Raw genomic sequence first — 24250 nt, 5'->3', positions numbered from 1 at the left:
ATCTAACCCCGTGTTGGAGGTAGCTGATGCTGTGTTCCAGCTACTGCAACACCCTTTTGCTTGACACATATGTCGACACAAGAATCCTACCCCACACCCCAGTTTCTGAAGGGAACGTTGGTTTACAGGTCAGTTATCTTCTTAGGCCACTGGTCTCTGACAAGCTGACGGATCCTGCAGAAGAGCTGCTCCGCTGGTGGAGACGAGCTCCAGAGGCAGGGCAGCACTTGCTCCACAGAGGAGCTCCCAGGAACCCCAAATATTGTCGCAGAAAGCTCTGCCTGCATATATTTACCATCAGCTATGTTTCAATGGCATTAGGGCTGGGGCCATTCCTGGGGTGGATTGGGGGAGACCTTGGATCCACAGAATGCAAAGCCACCTCATTCCACCAGCATGCACCTGATTAGAGAAACTATTGCAGCCCTGGAGCTGGCATAGTGATCTCCCCTCTTGTTGTCAATAACAATCATCCAAATGGACACACACACACCAATAGAGCTTAGAAAGTGGTGTTTTCTCTGCACCCTCATAGGATTGTTCTGTAAGTTGATTCTTCTATCTTCCTTTGAAGCAGCTGGATCAGGCCAGTACTGGAGACATCTCGGAGGGTTATTTGGGTCACGAACACAAGTAACTTATTCCCATACATGTGTGCATTTACATCTTCCATTATTTTCCCTTGCTAGCCCCATCTTATTCCAACAATTCTCAGTGCTGCCCACTGGTACTTCTCATGGTATCTCCAATTTGTTAGATGCCTTCTTTTATATAAATATAAATGTTGTGCCTCTCACACAAAATAATCCTTATTGGCTCTAAACCATGCAAGGTTTACACCAGATGAAGCTAGGAGATGGGAGCAGGTGTACAGTGACACTCACCTTTCACATGTTCCAAGTGGAGGAAAATGGAGTCCTCACTTACAGAATAGCACAACAATTCAGCCATAAAGGGGATTCCATGTGGGATGATCGTCTGTCTTTCACGGGTCTCCACATGAGATTTGGGGAGGCTCTGAAAAGGAACATGGGATCAAGAGCTGTAGATTGACCAACTGGACAACCCCTGGCCAGAAAAGCCCAGAGGCCTATTCCAGCCGGGCAAGGGCCCATGCTTCTTCCTTACTACCCATCCAACTATAGAATCCAGTTGAGGATTGATCTCTCCAGAGCTACTATTCCATGTTGTTGTTGTTCAGTCGTTCAGTCATATACGACTCTTTGTGAATCCATGGACCATAGCACGCCAGGCCTTCCTGTCCTCCGCTCTCTCCTGGAGTGTGCTCAAGTCCATATTCATTGCATTGGTGATGCTATCTAGCCATCTCATCCTCTGCCGTCCCCTTCTCCTTTTGCCTTCAGTCTTTCCCAGCATCAGGGTCTTTTCCAGGGAGTTTTCGCATTAGGTGGCCAAAATATTTGAGCTTCAGCTGCAGTATCTGTCCTTCCAATGAGCAGTCAGGGTTGATTTCCTTTAGGATGGACTGATTTGACATCCTTGCAGTCCAGGAGACTCGTAAGAGTCTTCTCCAGCACCACAGTTCGAAGGCATCAATTCTTCGGCGCTCAGCTTTCCTTATAGTCCAGCTCTCACAGTCATACACTGCTACTGGGAAAACCATAGCTTTGATTATACGGAACTTTGTCAGCAAGGTGATGTCTCTGCTTCTTACTATGCTGTCTACAGGATACAATTGCCCCATGATTTTTCCAATCGGTTTTCTGGACAGGCAAGTAATTAAGAAATATATTGGCATACCCTTCCATAGATTCAATGGGTTGGACCCAGATTAGACTTTAGCGGAGTTCCACTCACACTGGAGGAAGAGGGGAAGGAGATGATCTTCATGATTCCTCCTTCCCCCTGCAGCCCCTGTGTTCCTGAAAAGCTGCTCTAAAGGGCATGGGGGCAGGGGACACCCTCCAGAGCACCATGAAAGACAATGCAGGGAGAAGGTGGGACATTTGCAAACATCACCTCCCCAGCCTTTTCATCTAGCCAGGGTGCCTCTGCTGGATCCCAGTGCCTTCTATGAGCAGGGAATATGGAATTCACTACCACAAGATGTAGCGATGGCCACAACCTTGGGTGGCTTTCAAAAGGGGATTAGACATATTCATGGAGGATAAGGCTATCGACAGCTGCTATCCATTATGGCTATAGATTACTTCTAGTACCAGAGGCAGTATGCCTCTGCATGCCATTTGTTGGTGAACACGAGTGGGAAGGTACTATTGTGTTCATGTCCTGCTTGTGGGTTTCCCCATAAGCATCTAGTTGGCCACTACGGGAACAGAATGCTGGGCTGGAAGGCCGCTCCTGTGGGTACAAAGGAAGTCCCATCGATGCTCAACAAGCCCCAAAATCCAAGTGAGATAAGGTGATTTCAGGCACCTCATCATTTAGCGTCTGCATCAGGGGTACAAGTTTAATATTTTGCAGATGTATCAGTTTCTAAAATTCCTGAGGTCTGATAGGCTAGGATACAACAACTTGAACTATCCAAGGCAGAGGTGGAGAACCTACAGCTCTCCACATTATGTTGGACTACAACTCCCATCATCCCTGACCATTGCCCATACTGGTTGGGGGTGATGGGAGTCAGATTTCACCAACATCTGGAGGGCCAGAGGTTCGTCAACCCTAAGCCAAGGAGCGCTAGATGCAGTAACTTCCTGAAATCTGAAAGTTGGATACATCTGTGAATTACTTCATATATATTTTTATTTTGATGCTTTCGTCAAAAGTCGGAGAGCTTCACCTTTTGGGCAGTATAGAAATAAGAAATTAATTAATTAATTAACTGTCATGGCAATAGCCTCTGTTCTCCCTAAAGATTCACTTGATAGGATCAGGCAAACAAACCAAAGATTCTCAGCAATTTGGAATGTTCCACGTGAGCCCTAATCCACAAAGGCTTTGGATTCTTCCTTTGGAAGGAAGCTTATATTTGAACATACAAGAGAAGGATGCATTATGTTCTTCTAAAAGGAGATGAACAGACGGTGAACACGCAAAAGGAAAGGAATCCCTCAATAGCACAAGACATGTTGGAAGCTTCCACAAACAGATTCAGCTCTGTGATAGTCTCACAAATTACCAAAGAGAGCACAATTAAGTCAAGAAGGATTCAAAGCCATGTTGGCTCTGCAGTGGCACCGTGCCTAGGATTGCCAAATGAAAAGGACAGAGAGGGAGGGGGAGGCACGTACCTTCAGTATAAAGGTTCCCCCACTAGCTGGGTCCTGCACTATCTGCACCTACAAGCAACACAAAAGCACAGATCACCACCGTCTCGAGGACTGCCTGCTCCTATGTGAACCTGCCAATGCTCAGAGACAGTCTAGGCAGGCCCTCCTGCAGCTTTTGCCTTACTCAAAAGTAAGTGCAGGGCCCTGGATCAGATCAGGGCCGTAGAATAGGAGGGGGGTTTTAAACCTTTGCCCAAATTGTGGTCCCAATCCCGATCACAGACCCCTGCAATTTGTATTTTTTAAAAGCTCCCATTCACTTCAATGGGAATTTTATTTCTCTATGCAAGTTGCAGGTGTGATGATGGTGGGGGAGCAATCTGGACTGGGACCCCAGCAGAGACCAAAGAGTTAAAGCCCTCCAACCCCCACACTAGAGTCTTGATCTGGTTTAGGTCCCTGCATTTACTTTTGAGTAAGAAAAAAGCACCGACTTGGCTGCATGCTGCGTATTAAAGGTAATATGTAGTTTGCGTCTAACATATTTCTTAGGCTGCAGCCAACTTCATCAAGCCCATGAAGTCATGATGAGGCTCTAGCCTATGAAAACTCATGTCACAATAAGTAGTTTAGTTTTTAAGGTGCCCCAGAATTCTTAATTGTTTTTGCTACAACTGCTAAATGTTTATTTTTAAAATGTATAAACTGTGCCTTCAACACAAAAAGGATTTCAGGGCAGAGTACATAAAATGAGCTAAAACAATTAAATAAAAACAAGCTATATACAATATAATATAAACAATCTAAAGTCTAAACAAACAAATCAAGAGGCATAAAACTAAAAATATACTAATTTGAATTTTTAAAATGTAACATTTTGAAAACTTGTTTTCAAAAGCCTGTGCAAATAAGAAGGTTTTAACCTGGCACTAAAAACGTACAGCTTTGGCACCAGGCATACCTCTCATAGGAAGACATTCCAAAGTCAAAGTGCCACTGCAGAGAAGGCCCTCCCTTGAGAAATACAGAAGGAGTACAAACAAGCACCTCCTCTGATGATCTTAACGCACAGGCAGGTTGATATGGGAGGAAGCACTACTCCAGATATTTGAGTCCCAAGCCATTTAGAACTTTAAAGGCAAGCACCAACACCTTGAATTCAGCTTGGTAGCAAGTAGGAAGCCAAGAACATGGCAACTCTTCTGGAATGTTATCTCTGTTGTCCCAAGCTATTCTCAGGTGGAAACTATTAGTTACCTTATCAATTATTCCCACAACTTTACAGTGCCTCAGGTTCTCCACTGGCGTGCTGAGAGTCCTAATTGGCCGAAAGCGAAGGCTGCTGTAACCCTGTCGATCAATGAGAATTGAGAAATACCTTCAGTTGAAAAACTAATGAGAGTGGCATGGAGCCGAGAGAAGGTGACAGTAAGAGGACTCAGGGTTTATTTACCCCTGGAAGCCAACTGTAGCTACACATCTAATGCCAGTGGGTTGGGGTTTCCAGCCTTTACTGGAAGCTTCAGCACTTGCGATCCTTCCCAATTTACAGATCAGTCTTAACCATCCATACACAAAAACCCAGTGCATCTATTAAGTACTCCAAAGGAACTCCACCAGGGTTGAGCAAACTTTAGCCCTATGCAGGCGTTTAGCCTGCTCATGCAAGGACTCAAGTAAGGAAGGAACTTGCACACCCCAGCCCCAATATCCCTATCCCGACCCAGTCTCCAGCCTTCCCATGTTGAGGAGGAAGGGCTGAAGGGGCTTCTATTCGCATTCTCTTGCACACAAGTAGAAGCCTCTGTGAGATCAGGAACCCAGATAAATTGAATGCAAGTAGAAGCCCCTCACGTGAGCAGGCTGCATGTCCACATTGGGCTTTTGTATCAAGGAAATCCAAATTCTGTACTCAGAAATCCAGAATAATTTAGGCAAAGCATTTGCAAATGTTTACATATTCAGCATCCGTTAATTTTGCTTCCAAGATTCAGGTATTTAAAGTACTTGGAATTATCTGAAAAGGATAGACTGGAGATACGCAAGCAACAGAGGCAAAGGAGAGTAACCTGGGGGACAGGGATCTATCTTTATGTTACACTGAAATGGTCCATCATCCACTAAGCATGGAAGTCCTGTCCAGCAACTTTATATTTCAGCTTTCACTAGACCAGGAGTGGGGAATTTGTGATCCTCCAGATGTTGTTGGACTCCCAACTCCCATCAGCCCCAGCCAGCATGGCCAACAGTCAGGGAATTGTAGTCAGACAACATCTAGATGGTCACATGTTCCCCTCGCCTGCACTAGACCCTGAAAATACATTGACAAGATTTCTCTGTCAATATATTGACAAGACTTATCTGCAGCCACAGTAGAAAGACATTTATTTGGTCCAAGCAGTTTTCGAACTTGCACAGTAAACCTATGCAGACCTGGATTCTCAGTCCCCTCTGCCCAAGCACCACTTCACTCAGTGCCCCTCTAGCACTCCTTGGTCTGTCTCTTCCCCTTCCAGTTCAAAATAAGACAATCTGACCTATAAATACATCATTATTTTTTAAACTCCAACCATACCCCTTGTCATGAAATACGCTGGCTCCGAACTAGTCAAATCTTTTACCCTAAATGGGGAAAAGGCTGAAAAACTCCTTCTCTATGCACACAGACAGACAGCAGCTTCCTCCTGTGTTAGCTCAGCACTACTGGAAGCAAAAGAAATCAGCAAAGCCAGGACCCTCACAATGTCTGTCTGCCTCACATACTTTTTCCTTTTCTTATTGCAAGATTATGTGCAGCAGACCACGCTGCCTCAACCAGTCCCAGCTTGCTCCCACCTGGAGATGAGGAGGGGCAGATCTGCCCTGAATGCTTATCCAAACCCACTCTGAACATTTCCTGAACCTTTAGTGATTATTAGGAGGATATTTTTGCAAGCTGTGGAACTTAGGTTCTAAAGAGATGCCCCCTTACCTTCTAAATCAGCATGCTACATAGCCTCACTAGAATGTCTGTATTCAGGCAGGATGCAAATCCTGTTCTTGCTCATCACATCTACCATGCCCTCTCATCCTCACTGCATGCACATTTCTCATGCTTCAATAACAGGCCTGCACCTGGAGGTATTATCTTGGTCAGGAAGCCATATCCCTAACCCACCCAGTTTCTCACCGTTTCAGTGGAATTTCCATTCCCCAGAGTCCGTTGTAGATGGCAATTGAAGATCTCCTCTGCACGTTTCAAATACTGGGTGATTTTCCGCTTCACAGCTTCACGGCGCTCTTTGTTAGGATCAACTGTGTGAGAGTCATGTGCATCAATCATTCTTAGCCCTCATATTAAATATGTAGTTCTTCCTAGATCCTCAGCTTTTCCCAACATCACAACACTTGCCCTATAACCAAGGCCATATGTATTCCACACTAAAATTCAGCAGTGAGGCAATCCAATTCTGTAGTAGGAAAAACTGAATTCTATAACTTGCATAAATTATGTAGATTTGTATAATTTCTCTTATTGTGCATCATTTTGTCTGGTTTTAGCTAGTCATCTGGATGGGCAAGAGCCTAGTCTACACATGCAGCAGAATGAGGTATGGGAATGAAATGGTACAGTCCTGAACAAGTAGAATGGACTGTACCACTTCAGACTGTAGGTGGAGGATCACATTTTTAAAAACTTCCTTATGTAAAAATAATCCCCTTGCAACTCGAAAAGTAACACATGATGGGGCAGGAGAAGGTAGAACCTTTCTCCTGATGTACTAGTTTGTCTTTTTTGCATTTCATGTCCCACCAATCTCAGTGCTTAGATTTCCCCCCACTTTAATATCCTAAGTTGGCAGGTTAACACTTTGTGATGAAGTGGACTTTTAGTCCACAAAAGCTTATGCCATAATAAATTGGTTAGTCTTTTAAGACAGGAGCAGGGAACCTGTGGCCCTCTAGATGTTGGATTCCAGCTCCCATCAGCCCCAGCCAGCATGACCAATGGCCAGGGATGATGGGAGGTGTAGTCTGACATCATATAGAGAGCCATAGGTTCCCCGCCCCTGCGTTAAGATGCCACAGGTCTTTGTTAGGCATTAGGAACCTAAGGACACAAACCTATGCATATTTAGACAGAAAATGTCCTACAGCTCCCAGCATTCCCCGGCCAGCATGGCTGGCTGGGGAATGCTAGGAGTTGTAGGACTTTTTTTTCCTCTCTGAACATGCATCAGATTGCACCTTAAAAGAACAAAAGGAAGTCGCCACAGGAGACCAGGCAAGCAGTCATTTGCAAGCTGGACAAGCACCTTGCAACCCGGCCCTTCCACTTCCCCACCATACCCTGCACCCCGTTCAGCAGTACATCCACGCCATTCTTGTAGTGGTTGAACGCTTCTTCGTAGTCCTCGCTTGCATCCCGCTCCAAAGCCAGACGGATCTGCTTCGCAGCATCCACCAGGTAGTCCCGCTTCCCAGTTCCATGTACATCAACACTTCCTGGTGCAACCCGGCTTCGAATTTGCTCAAGATACACTCGGGCTTGGGAGAAAGCTCGGGTACAGGACTCCGAATCCATGCCAAAACTGGTGCCTGAGAGACACTCTGCCTAAAAACTCGCCATTCTCAAGTAATCCTCACCAGCATTCCCTGTAATGGTTGAGACAAAGACAGAATTAGAGACAGACAAAAGAAGGGTTCAGCCAGTAGCAGGTTAGTGAAGGGTTTGGGGGGGAAGAGAAAGGACTCCTGACCAGAGCTAGAAAGAACCAGGTCTTGCAGGCAAGACAGAGGGTGCTTCCAGACATGGGGTAATATCCAATGTTAGTCCTACGCAGAATAGACCCATTGAAATGAATGGGACAAGTTCGTTGTGACTAATTTACCTCGCACTCATTTCAATGGGCCTACTCTATTTAGAACTAACACTGGATACTACCCAAGGTTTTATCATGCAATCACCCTGCCTCATTTACAACATTTTACAGGGATGGGATTCCAGACATCGTCATCTTCCGTTTGTAATCCCTGTGTTTTCCCCGCTACTTCTTCTGTGTGTTTTTTCTTTCCCTAAGTCTTTGCTGTTACCAAATGAGAGATATCTAAATTTATTAACTGCATGAGTGTTAAAATCAATTGGCGAATTAAATCACATTTGCATATGAATGACCACAGAAGCGTCTTCGGACAATGCTGGCTCTTTGGCTTAGAAATGGAGATGAGCACCGACTGGTTGGGGACATCTTTACCTTTTCTTTAAAACAGTAGTGCTGAAGAAAATAACCATCTACCTTTGTATATCAGGGATGAGGAACCCATAGCCCTCCAAATGTTGTTGGACTACACTCCCATCATCTCAGCCCATTGGCCTTGCTGGCTGGGGCACAGGTTCCCCATTTCCGTTTTAAATGATGCATGCACATGTTTCTGTAAGCTGCCCCATCTTAGAAAAAGGACTCCCTCGTGCACAGGAAAAAAACGGGGAATGCCTCTTAAGATGGTATCAACCACCAGGGCCAGACTCTGGGGAGAAGTCCAGGGCCTACTGTACCAAGTGAGCAGGAGGCCCCCAGACACAGCAAGGCTGACTTGCCATACTTTGAAGTAAGTGAAATCATATACGTTGCCATCTAGAGAGGGGTCTCCCATAAGACAACTCAGTACAGAGTCTAAAATTACCTATCTGCACTACTGACCAACCACCTGTGGTCTTTGTAAATTATTGTACTATAATAATAAATAATAAATAATAAATTTATTTATTAATAAATAATAAATAATAAATGTAGTATTATTGTACTACAATAATAAATTTGTATTGTATTACAAATATGTATTTTAAATTGCTGCCAAATAGGGGCATTTTTGACCTAACAGTTTTTAAATCCATTCTTCTGATTAATCAAACGAATATTGCAGCCCTACTTTGCAGAGATGAATATAGGGGGAGGGTGTGGATGAACCAGTGGGGCTGTTTAAGAATCACATTACTTTGCAGTTTCTCCACCATCTTTTTGTGAGCAGAAATGAAACCCCAGATGGCTATTTCTGGCACTTGTTACTGTCAACAGCAAGCAGACAGGAAGCAACACAACAGCCTCTAAGGGAGCGGGTCTAATCTGTATGGTTAGTTTCAGGGCCTTCCACATGGAGCTAGGTTGGGTGCAGGGAGTTAAAGACTATGAATCCTGCAGTGGAGACAATGGTGCTCTGATAAAGTGCTCTGATAAGGGATGGGCAAAAGGTAAATCTCCAGATATGCGGGACTTCAGCTCCCAGAAGCCCCTGCCAGCCTGGCCAATGGTTGGGAATGCTGGGAGTTGAAGTCCAAAACATCTGGAGGTCTACTTTACGTCTTCTGCCTGCGACAGGCTTCTTACAACCTCCCACGATAATACCACTGTTTGGCACAGCCAGAACTGGGCAGCAGGGGCTGAGTCGTCACAGAAACACACCGCAGGAATCCCAGAAAGGCTTCGGCAAGGCGGTGGTGCTAATGAGGAGGCATCCACTGCTGGCATTGCAAAAGGCCCCACTAGGGAGGTGGCGATCTTACCTTTGCTTCCCCACCCCAGGCCGGAAAGAGGCGATGCCAAGGGCAGCAGATGAGCGAACCCATCGCATTTTATTCCTGGCCCCAGTTAGCCAAGGCCAATGCACTGCAGCCTGGAAGCACCTGATCCCGAGGGTGAGGTAGGCGCGCGTACAGGTGCATACCGGAGGGAGCAGCCGCCACAGACACGCGAGGAGGGAACGCAGTACCTAAAAGAGCCCAGGTTTCGCCTTGGAGGCTGGCAGGAGTGCGGCCGACGCACGGGCTCTCCCGCGCCGACCTCCATCCCAGCGCCGGACCCGTCTTCTCTGTCTAGGAATCAGGTGCAGGCGCCAACTCCCGGGGCTGCGGGGGTCCACGGCTCCGCCGATTGGCTGCGGATGAGCTCATCCTCCAGGCTTTTAGAATAAAGCACCAATCGCCAGGCTGCCCATTCCCTGGCTCTCCCTTAAAGAGGCAGCGTCGGCGGAGCTGGCGCGCCGGGGCCAAAGGAGAAGCAGCTGCATCGAGAGAGGCGGGAGGGGGCTGCGGCAGCCAGCAAAAAAGCCCCGGCAGTCGCGTCAGCAACGGCAGGGGCTGGGGAACGTGCGAGGCTAGGGACAAGCTGCGGTTAGTTACGCCCAAAGAAGTGGTAGGCAGAGAAAGGGCGGAGGGCCCAGTCGTCGCTCCAGACTGGAAATGAAAGTGAGACTGGTTCTGCTGAGCGAGTTTTCCTTGAATATATAGGTGATTTTACTCCGTGATAGCTACCTCAGTTCTGCCCCTACCGCCCACAAGCATTCACTGTCATTACTATTTATTTTCTGAAAAGAAAGGCCAGTGCTCAAGCCTTTCTTCTTTCTTGGAAGCTGTTTCCTTGACCCTGTGATGTGTGGGGCTGTGTTGAAGGAAACACTCTACGCATGTGCAACAGCGGTTTTTTTTCTTTATCGTTACTTCACACAACCACAGATGGCCCAAGCAAAGGACAAGATGGTGCCTGCCCCAATTCCATGTACAAAAGCCAACCAGGCTGGAAGCTGAACACTGGTGACAGGAGGATATCATCCTCCAGGCCGCAGTGGCTCCTTTATGTAAAAAACAACAACAAAAAACACATGCCAGTATTTTAGGACATGCATGATGTGCAGATCCTGCTGAAGGTTGAACTGCCAGATTTCTTCCGCCTGCTCTCCACCCCACCCCTGCCACCCACAAAGGTTAAGGGTACAATCCTAGACATGTCTCCTCAAAGGTAAGTCTCCTTGAGTTCAATGGGGCTTACTCCCAGGAAACTGGGCTTAGGAGAGCAGGCTTAGTAAAGTAAGGCCTATGATGTGACGCTGCCTTTCCGTACCCCAAAGAGTGGCAGCCCACCAAGCTCAGTGAGGCCGTGGAAACTCACAACTAAATTGTATCGTAGCATGCTCCTCCAAACAATCCATGAGACTCCCATGCAACTTGCAGTCCAGTTGTCACAGATATGAGGACTGCCGCCTCCTCCTTCACCTCCTCCTCACAGATTTGATGAAAGAGAAACCTGAGGCAAGACAAGGCCAGCACAAGAGGCAAACACAGAAATAATGGCTCATTTGCTGCCCTAAGCATGCTTCAGCGGCAGGGTGTTTTCACAGCAGCTGTGAAGCAAGTCCAAGCTGGCTCTCCAAGAGAAGTACAAGAGGGACAAGTAGGAGCAGCAGAAGGCAGACAGATGGCTATCCTACACACTGTTTCCTTCAGGCTACCTGCCCTCTCACTCCATGCTTGAAAATGCTTGGCAGGACATACAATCCACCTCCCCTTTGAGAAGGTTACGCCCTGTCCAGTTTGGACCTCCTGGCTCATTTGCCCCTTACAGGGCCATCCCACAAAGATGAAAAAAATACAGTTGGGATACTGTTAAGCCAATCATATTTCTGTGACTAGGCCTCAAATGGCATCAAGTTGAAGCAGTTCTGCAAGGAGGAATGGGCCAAAATCCCTCAAACACCCATGTGAGAGAGACTGACCAGCAGTTAAGAGGAAATGCTTACTTGAAGTCATTGCTGCTCAAGGGAGTGCCACCAGGTACTGAATCTAAAGGTTCACCTACTTTTTCACACATGGATATTGAATGTTGAATCAGTTATGGATAAATTTTGAAAAAGCATGTTTATGTGTCATTTGTTTAAACGGGTTATCTTTTATCTAGGATTATGGGGTTAGATTAAGATCTAATAACATTTTCGGTTGGAAATGTGTGACAATCCTAAAGGGTTCACAAACTTTTTCTTGCCACTGTATACAAGGTTAAGCCAGAATGGAATAGAGAATTGGATTATCCCATTTTGCCTTATCAATGGATAGCTGCTTTAGCGTCTGTATCTGAACTGTCTATGGATCTCATGTTATGCCTTATTCAGCAAAAACTCTTGTTCCGGGTCTATTGGACACCACAACGTCCCTTTAATAAGGGTTTATCTAACTTGGCTAATTGTTGGAGATGTAACACAGCTAATGCTTCTTTAACCATATGCGTTGGCAACGTCCAATAGTTGCCTCTTTGGGGGAGGAGGTTATTGTATGGATAAACTTTGCATTGGAACACTCTTTAATATTTACTGATATACATGACCTTTTAAGTTATCTATCTACATATTAGATAACATTATCTAATTATCTATCTATCTAATTATCTATCTAATTATCTATCTACATATTAGATAATTACATTATCTATCCACATATTAGAAGTTAATGCATGGTCAGCACAAATAGATTTTCCACACCCTTTTGACAGCTAAAAGACTAATATTACAACATTGGAAGAATAAATGCTCACCTCCTATAATGCAATGGATTGAAGACCTTACAATGCTTTCAACAGTTGAACAGGTGGTGTATAGGCAGCATCAGTGAATGGATACTTATGTGGATATTTGGTCTGCTTTTGATGAAGTTTATGTATAATTCTTAGAAAGCTGAATTTTCACACACACACTTCACAGGCATACACTGAAATGGATATATTCAGATGTATGTAGCTACATTTTTTTCTTGTCCTCTTTTTTTGTTTTGTTGATTTTTTTAAAAGAAAAACATGATTTCATTGGGATGCTTAGGACTAAGAATAAATTGTGAAAGCACTATATTGATTTTGTGATGTGGCAGAAAGGAGAGCGTACCCTGTTGGCCAGTTATGTAGGGTTCCAACTATAAAGCGTCTAATCCAGTGTCTTCACGAGCAATTTAGTGCAAAGTTAGAGTAGTCCAAGTTCCTTCTCAACAGATGACATCATCACCAATCTGCTGCCAACCAGCTGCTTCTGTCTTGAAAAGCCACTTTTTCTGAAACTCCCTCTACTCCAATTTTTTTACTGAAAGCAGCTCCCTGGTGGTTTTACCACAGTGTGCTGTGTACCGCCCCCCTCACCACATTAAATCCTGGGCATGCCTCTGTGACCTGGCAGTGATGTAGTCAAGGGGTGGGACACCGCATTCCCTCTTGTTTCCCCAGTGGAAGTAGTTTTTCCCATTGAGAAAATCCCCAGGAGTGCAGCAGCGACCCCCACAGTACTGCAGTAGTGGGAACACCCATTCTGTTAGGTAGCCTGCTTTTAACCTCTAACATATCCCCCCTTCTGTGCATGTTTACTCAGAAGTAAGAAATAAATCTCATTCCCCTGCAGTGAAAGGGTTAAAGGCTAACTTTAGTAACTCCCCTTAAAATGCTCTTTCTCTTTCCCTCTCATTGTGCTTCTTTGATGTTCTGTATACAGGAACTTCTCATTGGGAGCAGGGGGGAGAAAGGGGGGTTGGAAGCAATAATTCCAGGGCAGAGTGCTGTTATGGGGCAAAATTGAGGGGCTGAGCTGCTCTTAATGGGGGTCTTCAGATGCTGCACTAAAGAATTCGGGTTTTTGGCTTCTCAAGGTAAAAGTGCATGCATGGGGAAAAATGGGGTGGGAGCAATAACTCTGCAGCAGATTGCTGGAATGGGATGAAATCGGGGTGGGTGGAAGCTCTCAGGGGGCGCCTTCAGAAGCTGCACTGGAGAACTGGGGATTTTGGCTTCTTTGGGGAAATCGGTACACATGGGAAAAATTAATTGCTCTCCATTCATAATAATGTAGTAGCAGGGGGAAGCCTGGATGTGGGTGGGAAACAAGCCTCTCTCATTGGCTGAGCAGCTCCTGCCAGTTTGATGGCATTCAGTTCTACTCCCACCCCACCCCACCCCACCTCACCTCACCTCACCTCACCTGGAAGTATGTTCTTTTCAAGTGCTGTGTGACCCCTGAAAACTGGATTTTAAAGGTACGCTACACTCGGCTTATCTTGCTTTGTGTGTCCCTGATGGACCAAAGCCAATTCTATGAAAATCCAGGTAATACTCACGCACTTCTCATTCCACTGTCGTGAAGATCCCCCCCCCCAGTCAATACTTGACTGCATTCCAGATACATATTTTACATCATAGCCAACCCAAATAATGTCATTTTGAGGATTTCTGAAATGCTCATCTCAGGAGAGGTACTCAGGAAAACAGACAGAAACTTTGTCTAAACAGGAACTTTCAGCTACCACTATCAATATACTTATCTGGTTTCCATTACCACAATATGCCAGTGTTCCAACAGTCTTACTGTATTTTTACAAGTCTCCTCTGATGTACAGAGCTATATCCAGCAGTGGCCTGTACTGAGTATTATATAGGGAAGGGATCAGAGCACATTAGGGAATACCTCATTCCCTGTTTTCATTAGAACCTCTAACGGTTGTAGATACTGGAATTATCAGCACTTTTCCTACCTTGATTAATAGCTATTGGTATTTCCTATCTTGCATATTTTCCCTAGGTCACGTTGAACACATTTATTTATACAATGCTTCCCATGGCAGAGCATTCCACAGAATACCTGTGCAGCATGGAAAAATACATCATTATCCTTGTTTTAAATCGGGTGTCTTGTAGTTCTTATGCTATATAAAAGGATAAACAGGGCAGTCTCTCCTAGTTTTCTTCAAACCAAAAATGTGTGTGTGTGTGTGTGTGTGTACATATCACTCAGCTCATTGCTGAATCATCACTATTCCAAGATAAAGAATCCAGGATTCATAAGATACTCAGCAGGCAAGCATGCCACTGATTTATATATGGACATTATATACATTCTTGTTATTCTTTGTAATAGGTCCTAATATCCTGTTTGAATTTTGGGGCAGCTGCAATGCTCTAAAAAGACATTCTCTGTGAAATGTCCACAATGGCATCAAGATTTCTTCCCAGAGCTAATTTCAGAGTTCAACAGTAATTATGCATACTGCTTTGCAATTATCCATACTGAGTTTGACTACTATTGTACAGCACACCTGCAATTATTTTTTGTTACCCTTTCCTATATGGCTGATTGCTAACAGACTTCGGACCATTTTGCTTGTGCTAGAGATGGATGGGCACTAATGCACTGGCAACAGCTACCACTGCCAAATGTGACATGGTGGGGTGTGTCATGCACACCTGTTAGAGGAGACAGAATTTGGTGGAAAGTGTGTAGGAAGCAGGAAGGGGCTATGCCGGGACTTTTCACTTGCTTATGTTGTGAAAGTATTTTCCAGTCACCCTAGAGCCAGCTACATCAACAAAACCCAGTACAGCTGATAGTTATAAAATGATTGCTATGGACAGAGATACAGCAGAGAGAGAGAGACTTGCCAAGCACAGGATACTGCTGTAATTCTGTTGGGGAAAGTGATTCTGTGCACTTTTGTAATTACACATATTTTTAGGATTTGAGGGTACTCAATGCTCTCTCTTGTGTAGCTACCAGAACTAGCAGAAATTCTATTTGTGCACTAATTCTGCAGCAACCTGAGCACCACACATGCTGCCTCCCCTCATCAGTAAGGTTCTGGAGCTTCCTTTGGAACAGGGTCCACTGCCTCTGAATGTGGAGACTCTTTCCACACCTTCCAGGAAGCTACTTCACAAGGAACTTTAGTTCATCCAGTTCATCAAGGTAAAAGGTCATTTAGACGTGTTGGAGCTGACAAATCATTGTTCCTTCTGAAACATGAGTCCTTGGCATAGAATGTGTTCCCAATGCATTAGCATTGGTTAAAAAAACAACAAGACTTAGTTGGTAAAGCTTGGCTTGAATAATTTTTTGTTGTTTTGGCACCTCAATCACCAGCCAGGACGTAGCATCCAGACAATTCAGCAGGAAGCATTTGCTTCTGTCTTGAGGTGGTTCATTCTAAGTTTTTCAAACGGCATAATGCTGTATCTGCAAACCAGGCCAACTGCTCTCTTCTCATACTTCCATTTTAATCCCGATCTTGCAGATGTCAGCATGAACTACTGTCTATGTGTTGGCAGGAAATGGACCTAGACAAGTATGTGGCTGCCTCTATAACTGCTCGGTTCACCTGGCCCTGGAGCAACATCCTTGTAAGCACTTATAATAAGCATCTCTTTCATATTGGCCTGAAATAGTTCCTGTGGTGACGTTGTCTTTGTTCCTCCCTTTTTCCTCAGAAATTGCAAGTGTGTGAGCTGCTGCGAGTCCCCCAGAATTCATCAGTCAAAAATGCAATTGGCTCATGTATACAGGAGTACTGAAGAGGACTGAGTAATAAATGCAGGCACTGCGGCACTGCCCTCTGCTGACAAAGCAGCCACCTTCATCAAATGGCACACCTGGAAAGACAGCATAGAACAGGCTCAACAACAACAAAAAGACAGCTGGGTCTAATATTAGTATAATATTATACTAATATTATACTAATATTATACTATTCCACAGTATAATATACTGTGGAAAGTGGACATCTGGAACTGTATTTCCTGCTCTGTATGCACCTTGCTTTCAGCTCTGCAGTAATAAATAATGACAACAGGTGGCTGTACATTATTCGGATGGTAGCATCCAATTAAGTCTTCCCACTGATGGAACTGCTTCCATCAGCAGAACAGAGAGAGGGGAAGTTCTTCCTCCCTTTGCAGCCCCCTGTGTGCCCCCAAAACCTGATCCAAAGGGTTGGGGGACCTCTAAAGCAAATTTGAGGGGGAGCTGCAGAAAGGAGCAGAGGAGGAAAAAGTCCCATTCCATACTTCCACTCACTCAGCATTGGATTTCATGCTTCTAACCCACATTGAAAATTCAGGATGGGTTCGGCTGCAAAATGAAGAATGAAAATAAAATGATGTATGTTTGAAAACTCAGTGAATATCTTGTATTAGCTGACTTCTCTTTCTCATACTGCAGATCTGGGCTTATCGTGTTAAATTGTGGAATATAAATTTAGGTTTATTAATAAAATGCTCTAGCATAGTGATGGGAAATGTGTGGCCCTCCAGATGCTGTTGGACTGCTACTTCCATCATCCCTAGCCCGCATAGGCAATGGTGATGGATGATGGGAGTTGCAGTCAAACAACATCTGGAGGACCACACATTCCCCATCCCTGCTCTAGTGTTAACAAAGCAAATCTATTAGCCATAGGATGCAGGAATTTCCAGCAAATTAAGGTCATGCTGTCCAATTTATGTATGTGTTTGTGTATTATATTCATGTACCACTTCTTTACAATGGCTTGGATCCTAAACTAAAAAGGCCACAGAAGGAGATTTTTCTGTCCCTTCTATCCCCCTGCAGCCCTCTGAGGGTCGGGAAACCACCTGAACAATGTGGGATGCAGGAGACCCCTGGGAGAGTTGGGAATTGAGGTCTGACAATTTGGAGCCATTCCCCCCTCCCTCAGCAGCCCTCTGCACCCCATCCCACATTCCTCTTATTTTCTTATTGTTCAAGGATCCCCTCCGCAGAGGCTTTTCAAGGAGTGCAGGGGCTGCAGCAAGGGAAGGGGGAACAGGAAACTTTCCTTCTATGAACTTCCTTAAGTTAGCTTGTCTTAGGATCCAAGCCAACAGTCCTGAAACAGTTAACTATAAAACAATAAGTAACAATAATATAACTACCGAGGTCACATTATAAAATACTCAGTAAATAATACAACCCTAAAGTCCAAAGAAACCACAGAAAGAGCATTTCTCCAGTTAAACCATCTCCTCTGTGTACACATTTTTGCTTGCATGTCAAAGGGTTTAGGATCTTGGATCTTGCAAAGCACTGGGACACTTTTCACTGCCAGCTTTGCAGCCCATCCTAAGCATGTTTATGCAGACTTAAGTCCCACAGAGTTCCAGTAAATGTATATCCAATTGTGGCCTTGGACTGACTTGCTCTGACAAGCTGTCAATGTAATGAAGCAGCCACTGCTGTCACACACAGTATTAGATCTGTTGTTTCAAATCTGTTATTGTATTTTAAATCTCTGCAATGCTGCTAGGTTTTATTGTAGCTTGTACTTTTATACTGTAGTTTTAAGCTTTTACATTTTATATTGTATTTTATTATGCATTTGAGGTTTTAATTGTTGTGAACCTCCCAGAGAACTTCAGCTATTGAGTGGTATAGAATTATAATCAATCAATCAATAATATTCTATAGTTAAGCATGTAGCTCCTAAAGACAGCTGCACAGTTTACAGAGACAGAAAAAGGTTTAAGGGTACTGTATTCTCCACTGAGTACACAGGAAATGCTCAGTTTGGCATTTCATTGCTTTAATTGTCCACCCCTTGGCCATTAGCAGCACTGCAAGTCAACTAGCAGTGAAATATTTTCCCCTTTTGAAATGGAACATATTTGTATGGTGGAGAAAAATAACAATGTGTGTGATAAGGCAGGGGAGTCTGTTGCTTTGAAGAAGAAAAACATAAAATCTCACTGTACATACCCAAGCTGCTGGGTGCATCTAAAGTAACTCTTTGGATTCTGACCTTTATGCCTCACCTCTGCACTTACACCAACTTTTTCCAATCTGGCCCCCTCCAGATTAGACTAGTCAGTAATTCAGTCACTCTTTATAAGGGTGGCTACTTAAGAATTCTGTGCTCTTTGGTTTTAATTTTTGTGAACCGCCCAGAGAACTTTGGCTATTGGGCAGTATAAAAATGACAATAAATAAATAAGAATCATTAAAAAAGAGAAATGCATCACCCAGAAAAAGAACAAAAGAAGACATCAATTTGCATAAAATGTGCATGTGGTAATTTATATGTATAATGCAAATTTAGACATTACTATTATAATTCTAATAGCAATACATTACATCTCACCATAGTGCGGAAGACTGTGGCGAGATGACCTGTGCCTGCTCAGTCTGCCACCCAGGTGCTAACTATGGATGGGCAATGGTTCTTAAGGTTCTTTATCTTAAAACCAGAACTGAACTGGACAGCAGTTCAAATAGAGGATGCCTTCAAATAGAGGACAGTCCTCTGGGAGCACTTCAAATAGAGTATTCTCTTCCATAAAAGAGGACACCTGGCCACCAACCAGTATAAGCCATACAAAAATAATTAAAATAATAATTACAACAAAACAAGTCTTCACAATAACAATAAAGATCTAACTTATTTGTCATACTGCTGAGATGGTATAAAATTGTAAGTATAAAAGTTGCAAAGGGCCAGCCTATTATGAGACATCATGCTGGCTGTAGATGATGGGAATTGTAGTCCAATGCATCTTGGGAGCACCAGGTTGAGGAAGGCTGTTAAACAAACAATTGCCACCAAATTTACTTTAGTGTCTCCATCAAGACACTCTCGGGATGAGCCTTTATTAGGCCTCTCTTTTTCACAATGCATGTTATTTTTCTTTTAGGCAAACCAGATTCATGGATACTAAAAAGATACAGATTTAAAAAAAAAAAAAAACCATGAGAAACTGGAGAGGCAAAGTTGCATGCTCAGCTATATAAAGCACAAAAACACTTTCTCACGTCAGTAAGGCGCAATGGAAAACTTGCTACATTTATCTCTTCAAATCCTTTCCATATCCTCCCTTTCTCTGTAGATAAGGGTTCCAATCTGTTCAAATAAACCACTGTTTCGCTTTTTCCTCCTGAAAGGTTAAAGTTTACTTTCTGGACAACAAAAGCAAACAAGTCATTCAAGCCCTTGGTATTTGGTCTTTTCTTTTTATCTCAAAGCTTTAGATGCTGTAACAAATGGAAAGATTTTGCCGCAAGCTTTCAAATGACATATAGCAAATGAAATGCATTTTAATTTGAGGTGGAACTTTTAATTGGTTAGTCTGTGCAATTTGTCAACAGAAGGTTTAGTCACAGGTTAAAAGTTTGTTTCTGGCCTGATTAATTGGTGAGGGCAACAACAAGGAGAAAATCTTGGTTGTGAAAATCTTGGGGGATCTATTGCTGCAAAGGCCACAGAAATGCCTCACCAGTAGCAGCAGCACTGTTACAGACTTGACTGAAAATGTGGGTTGGATTCTACTCAAATCCTGTTGAAATAAGTGGAACACATTAGCTGCACTAATGTGCAGCTGCACCCTAACTATTTTAGGGTGCAATCCTTTGCATATATCAACAGAAAAAAGTCCTAAATTCCCCAACCAGCATGGCTGGCTGGGAATGTTGGGAGTTGTAAGACCTTTTTTTGTCTTAACATGCATAGGGGTTTTGTTTTGTTTTTTTGTGAACCGCCCAGAGAGCTTCAGCTATTGGGCAGTATAGAAATGAAATTAATTAAATAAATAAAATAAAATAAATAGTGTTGTATCCTAAGTCTCATTTATTTCAATGGGACTTAAATTCAACTACTTTTAGCTGGATCGGAATTGTTCCCTTTTGGGTTTGAGTCGCAGATGCTATTAAACAACATTCGTTTAGTGCCAACCATGTGTTCCTACATCCAAAGACAGCTTCTGGGAATGAGCTAATAGCCCCTCCTCTCCATAGGCACTAAATGGAATTAGCTAACCCATCCTAAAGAAAAAGAACACCTCAAAAATGATTCTAGTACAAGCTGCAATGTAAGTCATGTTTCTTTGGCCTGAGAACCTGAGGGAGCTATCATCAAAATAAAGCCAGAACCCAAAGCACCATGGGGATGATGATATACATGCAGCAGAAGCCATATGGATGTAATGAATATTTAAAAAGTAATATGAGGTTTTCAGATGGGCAATAGGCTTTTTCTTTGCAGTGGAATCCACTAGTTTCACATCATCCGTGCCGGAAAACTGGAGCCAAAGCAGGCACTACTGGGAGAAAACATCTACCTCTATCCACGATTCGCAGTATTTATTCCTCCCCATCTCCCTGGTGTTGATACTCACATAGAGATCAATTTTTGGGGTCTCTGCCTTGCCCGCTTCCTCTTGCTGCGTCCCTTGGGTCTCCTCCTCCTTTTGGAGGGAAGAGGGGGAAAAAAGAAGAATGGGTGGGAGATGAGACACTGCAAAGAGTCCCAACATCCAGAATCCTTAGTAATTCCACTTACCTCCCTGTCTTCAGAGCACCTTGCCGAGGCCTAGGGAGAAGAGAGTTTGACAGTCACGTTTGGAATATGGTTGTCTGCACACTTATGGATATTAAAGGTCCTGATGCTGTGGAACTACAAAGAGGCAAGGTCAGAGCCTCTGAAAGTGCATGCAGGCCCACACACTGTGGCTGTGGTGTTGGGGTGTGAAGCTCCTTGAGCGCTGTCCATCCACACCCCACCTGACTCAGAAAGCTCCAGAGACTGGTGCTAGTACAATACAAAGGGTGTCAGCAGTAGTGCATCACAAATGTGGGGATCCCATTTTCATAAGGAATTCGGAGCCCCATTCTCTCTTACACTAGTCAGACTCGTGCCCCCATCTTCTGCTGGCCTCTATTGCTCATAGATGCCAAGTTTTCCCACATCCCTCCCCCACTTTCTATCACTGAACCAGGATCCCTACTTACTCTTACTAAAGGCCAGGCTTCCCCAAACTGGTGCCCTCTAGATGTGTTGGACTGCAATTCCCATAATTCCCAGTCAGGATGGTTCATGCTCTGATTAGAGCAATCACCTCATTGACCTGGGCCTCCAAACCCAGGAGAAATGCTGTTAACAGTCTTATGACAGCATGGCCTAACTCTCATGTAATGCTAACCCATGGGTTAATTAAACAATGGTTGTTGCTCTACCTAGGATTTGACCTGGTTCACATGTAACGACAACCCAGTAGTTAAAAAACCAATGGGTTGTCATGCACAAGTGGGGGCAAGTGGGCGTGCTGCCTGCAGCGCAGCTGCCTCTTCCACTTTTACTCCACAACCCATGACCAGCTACTTCATAGGCTGTGGAGAGTGATGTGCAAACCCAGACTACTAGGTTGTTTAGGGGCTAAACAACCAAGTGGTTAATCCATGGTCTGTTGTTGGGTTAACCGCTGGGTCGTTTAGCCCCTAAACAACCCAGAGGTTTGGTTTCACATGTCATGCCCCACAACCTCTGAAGGAGCTGATCATTGGTTGTGGAGGGAAAGCAGAAGAGGGAGGTGTGCTTCAGGCAGCATGCCCACTCGTGCATGACAACTTATTGGTTTTTTAACTGATGGGTTGTCATTACTTGCAAACAGCCCTTTGTCTGGAGACAACTGAACAAACCATGATTTATACCAGCATGTGCCTGGCGCATGCCACTGCCATTTTGAATATGTGCCCTCCAATTGGCCTGATTGGAGGTTGCTCCATGACATCCGAATCTGGACACTATCAGTTAATCTTAGGTTAAACAGTACACAGTTAACCTAACAACTACTTCTAGGTTAACTGTAGGTTGGTTGACCCAAGATTAACCCATAGTGTCCGGATTTGCATGTCACAGAGCAACCTCCGGTTGGGATGATTAGAGGTTACATATTAAAAATGGTGGTGGCATGTGATCCTTGCAAATTAATTAACCCACAATTTCCTGCTGTTATGTGCAAACCAGGTCATGGTTAACCCATAGTTCTAGGTTTGCACGTAACACCCCACGATTCAACCAACTATGGTTAATTAAACCATGATTTATCGTTATGTGCGAACCAGTTCCATGACTCGATTGCACATACACTTGAATTTCAAATATTTGAATGTGCATTGGGGGGAATTGGTAACTAGAAATAAAGGAGGGCAGCACACAGCAAGTGACTTTCAACCCCTGTGTAGATCCCTTTAGGGAGCAAACACAACAAGGATACAGGTTTTAAAAAGAGGGATGCACCCTCAGTTACAAAGCATGTTCCACACAAACAAGATTAGCAGGAGCTAAGAATTATTAGTGCTCTCAGTATCATTGTGAATAACCTGCCAAATATTACCAGTATGAAATCCTCCATTTTTGGGATTCCAGAGGCCTGACTTATTATTCCACATGCAAAATTCTGGTTAAACTAAAGCATAATTGTTTTGAAAAGGCAGTTCTGAACCTGCCTCTGCTTGTGAGAGCAAGGGCACAAGCTGGAAGTGAAGAATTATAAAATGTGTGTGTGTTGCGAAAGAGAGTTGTAATAGTAACAGGGATTGTTTCATTATTCATTTTAGGAAGATGAGGTTCCTATCAAGGTCCCGAGTATCATAGATGGACATACTGCTACTACATTTTATCTCTTGGTTGCCAGCTCATTAAACATCAGGCACGCAGGGCACCTGCAAACCTGTATATATGGTGCAATTCAGCTGGAGCCTAGAAAACATACAGAATGTGTCACTGGGTGCAGAATTTGGCTTCCTGAGAACCTTAGCTTAATGTTTTAGTTTTTAAAGCAGGTTTCTAGCCCTTATGACTGTGAAGATATGTTTGACGGCGTATGAACGATGTCTGCTTAAATCTCTGAGGTTAGGGATGGGGCTTCAGTGGCCTACACATCTATGACTAGCAAAACCAGGATAAATTATGTAAAATGCAAATGCAGAATTATGTAAAATAAGACAAACTATGTATAATTGCATGATCTGTGCCATCACATAATCCAGCTTTTTCTGGCACAAAAGTTAAACTGCTTGGGCACAGATTTTTATTATTAATTTATTTTTAACACAGCAAACATATACAATGTGAGGGGGTTCTTTAAGAGCAGGTAGTTACCTCGAAACTGACAGTTTAGGACAGCCACCTCTTTGGGTTCTAAGTTCTCATACTTTAAGGAGTGGCAGACTAAGGAGATCTAATTACTCTGACAGCCTTGGCTCTAATGGAGCCTACAAATCCTCATTATTTCTGACAGGCCTCAGAGAGAAGTGTACTTTGTGCTTCTGAAAGCAGAACAAATGATGGAACAACCTCTTCCTGCTGAGAGGGGCAGTGAGTCAACTTTCTGACCCCCTAGAAATCTTAAATTAATCTAACTGCTGCTAATTTGGGTATGTAAATCTACAGTGTTGAGGAACCTAATGAAAAAATCCTTTTCAATCCAGGGGTGGTGGAGACCAGCGAAGTTCGCTATGATGACAATTGAGATCATCTTCCCTAGCTGCTATTATTATTTATATTTATATACCACCCCACGGCCAAAGCTCTCTAAGTGGTTTACAAAGATTAAAAACCATTAAAAATACAGTATACAAAGTTTTAAAACAATTTACATAAAAACACACACAGAGACACACACACAGACAACAGATAGACATTAAAAGGATCCCTGAGGCATTTTCACCTTTTGTGCTGGCTCCCT

The 24250-nt window shown here is 43.9% G+C and overlaps 2 protein-coding genes and 1 long non-coding RNA gene across 11 annotated transcripts in view; 1 reads left to right on the top strand and 2 right to left on the bottom strand.

The window, feature by feature from the left end:
• RPS6KL1 (ribosomal protein S6 kinase like 1) overlaps positions 1-10042 on the bottom strand; it is a 16656-nt gene extending 6614 nt beyond the window's left edge. The window contains exons 1-6 of one of the 6 annotated variants that reach the window (XM_084842204.1): positions 9736-10042; positions 7524-7829; positions 6364-6488; positions 4452-4544; positions 3216-3263; positions 885-1017 (exon numbers count right to left, since the gene is read on the bottom strand). In XM_084842204.1, coding sequence (XP_084698330.1) covers positions 885-1017; positions 3216-3263; positions 4452-4544; positions 6364-6488; positions 7524-7758 — 634 coding nt within the window. In that variant the 5' untranslated portion in view covers positions 7759-7829; positions 9736-10042. The remainder of the gene's footprint in view (positions 1-884; positions 1018-3215; positions 3264-4451; positions 4545-6363; positions 6489-7523; positions 7830-9735) is intronic. The other 5 variants (XM_084842193.1, XM_084842182.1, XM_084842220.1 and 2 more) reach the window with 5 other exon arrangements.
• Positions 9768-18734, top strand: LOC146357198 (uncharacterized). The gene is made up of 3 exons (XR_014788921.1): positions 9768-11778; positions 16036-16141; positions 16229-18734. It is a non-coding gene; the product is annotated as an uncharacterized LOC146357198 (long non-coding RNA).
• PGF (placental growth factor) overlaps positions 12287-24250 on the bottom strand; it is a 26238-nt gene continuing 14274 nt past the window's right edge. Inside the window, exons 5-7 of one of the 4 annotated variants that reach the window (XM_084842275.1) lie at positions 21064-21093; positions 20900-20968; positions 12287-16390 (exon numbers count right to left, since the gene is read on the bottom strand). In XM_084842275.1, coding sequence (XP_084698401.1) covers positions 16378-16390; positions 20900-20968; positions 21064-21093 — 112 coding nt within the window. In that variant the 3' untranslated portion in view covers positions 12287-16377. Of the gene's footprint in view, positions 16391-18050; positions 19444-20899; positions 20969-21063; positions 21094-24250 lie in introns of those variants that run through there. The other 3 variants (XM_084842265.1, XM_084842254.1, XM_084842286.1) reach the window with 3 other exon arrangements.

This window comes from Heloderma suspectum, chromosome 1 (assembly GCF_057233095.1).
Source record: "Heloderma suspectum isolate Gila_16-S chromosome 1, 16-S_ref, whole genome shotgun sequence".
In the NCBI taxonomy this organism is placed as follows: domain Eukaryota; kingdom Metazoa; phylum Chordata; class Lepidosauria; order Squamata; family Helodermatidae; genus Heloderma; species Heloderma suspectum.
Note: the sequence above shows the minus strand (reverse complement) of the source record. Positions and strands in the feature narration are given on the sequence as shown.